Source organism: Penaeus monodon, chromosome 3, assembly GCF_015228065.2.
Source record: "Penaeus monodon isolate SGIC_2016 chromosome 3, NSTDA_Pmon_1, whole genome shotgun sequence".
Classification (NCBI taxonomy): Eukaryota; Metazoa; Arthropoda; class Malacostraca; order Decapoda; family Penaeidae; genus Penaeus; species Penaeus monodon.
The window spans coordinates 18,492,564-18,496,641 of NC_051388.1; the positions used below are offsets into that span (position 1 = coordinate 18,492,564).

At 41.3% G+C, this 4,078-nt stretch overlaps 1 protein-coding gene across 1 annotated transcript in view; it reads right to left on the reverse strand.

The window, feature by feature from the left end:
* Window positions 1-4,078, reverse strand: part of LOC119592913 (dipeptidyl peptidase 1-like) — a 19,559-nt gene that overhangs the window by 1,529 nt on the left and 13,952 nt on the right. The window contains 3 exon segments of the mRNA XM_037941808.1: window positions 135-257; window positions 499-775; window positions 970-1,103. Coding sequence (XP_037797736.1) covers window positions 135-257; window positions 499-775; window positions 970-1,103 — 534 coding nt within the window.

Genomic DNA, 4,078 nt, shown 5'->3' on the forward strand with positions numbered 1-4,078 from the left:
GGACAGATAGGAAGGATAGGGTCAAGCAGGACGTTGCCTTTTGATACCGAGTTCTCTCACTGAGTAAAATATCAACACAGCAACACAAACTCAACAGGACATAGGTCCAAGAACACAAGGGTAGCTGATCTTACGAGACCAACGTAAGGGTTGCACTCCTCGGCCACGACGCCCTGGTCCATGGCGTAGCGACCCGCGATCAGGTAGTTGAAGCCTCCGAGGCACCCCTGGGATAACACGGAACACGAGACGGCGTCCTGAAAGGAGTGTGTAGGAGACCAGATAAGGTTAAAGCTGATTTTTCTATGTACTAGAGAACATGAAATAACATGCAGTAACATGAAAATCCGATTACGGTCAGTCATTGATTTAATGGCTAATGAAAATATTCTTTCACAAAGACAGACTGAATACAAAAACGGTGTTCGCCTCAAAATCGGCCCCTCCCGACATTCACACTGACTCGAATATCACGTTACCCAAAAGCAATAATCTAACCTGCGTTGAGAAGACGTCCTGGCGCTCATTGCGGGTATCGATGCGCAGCCGGGCCTCCAGCTGAGCCAAGGAAGCAAACACGTAGCAGGAGCCGCATCCTCCCTGGTCCCTGACGGCGCTCACGTAGTTTACGCCCTCCACGTCACGCCAGTCGAAGTTCTCCGGCAGGAAGGACACGCGGGCCTTCTGCTGGGGGGTCGCGGGGGCGGGGGAAGGGGGGTTGGGGAGGACGCTGGCGGGACCTCCCGCGCGGAGGAACATCTCTTCGACTGAGTACCTGACGATGAAATTATATCTCTTACATTTTTTTATATTTTTTTTCAACATTCAAGTAAAACCTCATGAATAATATGATGAGAAATAAAAGCCCAAAAAAGTAATTCAATTTTTCGGAAAGCCCTTCATACCACCCACATTCACGCGTTCGGCTCCAAGAAAGAGTAACGCATAAAGATATGTATCAAGACTAACTCCTCAAGGCGTGGGTAGACCTTGGCCCGCCACGACGTCTTGGAAGCGTTGATCTCCTCCACCATCTTGAGGTCGTTCTTGAAGGCTCGAGTGGGAGGCCGTGACGTCATCTTGCGAGTGACACGAGGAACAGTCTGCAGATAAGAAAAGATAAACGTTATTGCAGATTCCTTTTCCTCTTCTTCTCCTTACTTTTCTGTAGTATTGCAGCTTCGTACACCTTTCTGTAAGTATGAAATGCAAATTTGCAAGATTTCACATTGGTTTAAAGAGCATTAATTTCTTTTTTTTGTACACTGTATAATTTTTCGCATACTAAAAAAGCCTGTAATTTTTGCAACAATTTTCACGTTTTTTTAATTTCTTAATCTATAGCTTATTAATAGTTTTAAGTTTGGCCGCTGCCGTTGCGTCTTGATTGTCAGAATCAATTTCCCCGATAACCCCATCATGGCTGTAATCAGTTTAATTGACTGGCATAACCATTTTCTTCTTTTATGAACAACCTGTACCCTGCGATTAAGATGATCAACATCCTTGGTTTCTTCATCATCATCGTTGTCTCTACGAAAGAATAAGCATCATTCTTTCGGGCTTCGTGTTATCATTATTATCGTTATTGTTATTAAAATTAGTATCATTATCATTATCGTTATCTTTATTGTTATTATTATAATTGTTATTATTAGTATTATTATTATTGTTATTACTATTATTATTATTTTTACTATTATTATTACCATTATTATCATTATTATTGCTACTTTTATTATCATCCTCATTATCATTATTGTTATCATTATTATATTTATTGTTTCTACTGTTATTATTATCATTATTTCTTACTACTACTATTTTTATTATTGCTGTTGTTGTTATCATTAGTATTATCATTAGAATTATTATCATGATTATTGTTATTTTTACCATTATCATTATTCACTATTATTTTTATTGTTATTATATTTAATTTTCATCATCATTATCATTTTCATCATCACTGTAATTATCCTTATTTTAAATATCATAATTATTGTCATCATTACTACCATAATTATTAGCACTATTATTAGATCCAGTATTATTATCAATATCATCATCATTCATTACAATCATTCTCTTTAAAAGCAGTGCTACCAATGTTATTCGTATTATTGCAAACACGATCATTCATGTCCTTTCTATACTCAGCATGTCTATAATCTGATTAACACACGATTATGATTAGCATTTTCGTTATTTTTAGCATTAAAAATTGTGAAATTATAGTTGCCAGTTTGCATTATTTTTAGTTATGGATTGCCTCTGAGACCATTGCCGTTATGGGTTTCAATAGTGTAATTATCATCTTACCTATATAATGATATCACGGTCATTATATCACTAATAAATCATGCACAAACAAACATATGTAGATTTGTGTGTGTGTGTGTGTGTGTGTGTGTGTGTGTGTGTGTGTGTGTGTGTTTTGTATATGTAGGTATGTATGCGTATGTGTGTATACACACACGCACTCTCTCTCTCTCTCTCTCTCTCTCTCTCTCTCTCTCTCTCTCTCTCTCTCTCTCTCTCTCTCTCTCTCTCTCTCTCTCTCTCTCTCTCTCTCTCTCTCTCCCTCTCCCTCTTCCTCTATATATACATATATATATACACACACAAACACATATATACAACATATATAGAGATAGATAGATAGATTAGATGGATATATAGAAAGATATATAAATGCACACAGAGAGAGAGACACACACATTCCACGCATACCACAAGCGTGTAAAGGGTGAAACAACTCACTTCTTCATCCCTCGCCCTTCCCCTGTGGGTGTGAACGGGGCGGAGAAAGGGCGTGGGGGGGGGTGCAGATTGAGGAGGGGGCGGAGGGCAGAGGGGGGTGGGTACGAAGAGGGAGGGTAGAACAAAGGGTTGGGGAGGGGGGGAATAGGGAAGGAGGGGGTAGAGTGGAACGGAAGATGAGGGGGGTACGGCGCCAGAGCACGACAGTCGCCGCACCCAAGACACACGTGCTCGCCACACTGTGCATGGGCGTTGGTTGCCATGTTGGAAGGTTGTCATGCACTCATGGGGTGTTTGTGTCCACTGCCTGGGATGATTATGCCTTGGGGAGTCGTAGGATACCCCGTGTGTCTTGGGCGTGAGGTTAGTTGTGTAGCTGTTAGTTATGTGTTTGCGTGCTTGTGTACGTGTATGTGTGTGTGTGTGTGTGTGTGTGTGTGTGTGTGTGTGTGTGTGTGTGTGTGTGTGTGGGTGTGTGTGTGTGTGTGTGTGTGTGTGTGTGGTGTGTGTGCGCGCGCAGTTTTTAATGTACAGTTGTATATAGGTAGAGATAGATAGATACATTTAAATAGATCAGACATATAGATAGATAGTTATATAGACAAATAGATGCATACATACATAAGTAGATAGATTAGTAGGTAGATGGAAGGGTTAGATAAACTGGTATTCAGAATTATGCTTAAATATAGATAGTTAAATAAACAGATGACAGGAATGTGGGGTGTGCTGGCGCGTAGGTGTGTATACATAGAGAAAGAGATAAAAAGGGGAAAAGGAGGAGAAAGACATTTGTATTGCAAATATACAGGCAGAGAGAGAGATAACGAGAAAGAAAGAGAGAGAGACAGAGAGAGAGAGAGAGAGAGAAAGAGAAAGAGAACGAGAGAAGAGAAGAGAAGAGAAGAGAGAGAGAGAGAGGAGAGAGAGAAGAGAGGGAGAGAGAGAGAGAGAGGAGAGAGAGAAGAAGAGAGAAAGAGAGAAGAGAGAGAGAGAGAGAGAGAGGAGAGAGAGAGGAGAGAGAGAGGAACGAGAGAGAGAGAGAGAGAGACGAGAAGAAAGAGAAGAGAAGAGAGAGAGAGGAGAGAGGAGAAGACGAGAAGAGAGAAGAGAGAGGAGAGGGAGAGAGAGAGAGAGAGAGAAGAGAGAGAGAGAGAGAGAGAGAGAGAGACAGAAGAGAGAGAGGAAAGGAGAGAGGAGAGAGAAAGAGAGCGAGAGAGAGAAAGAGAGAGAGAGAAGAGAAGAGAGAGAGAGAGAGAGGAGAGAGAGGAGAGAAGAGAGAGAGAGAAAGAGAAAGAAAGAGGAGAGAGAGAGA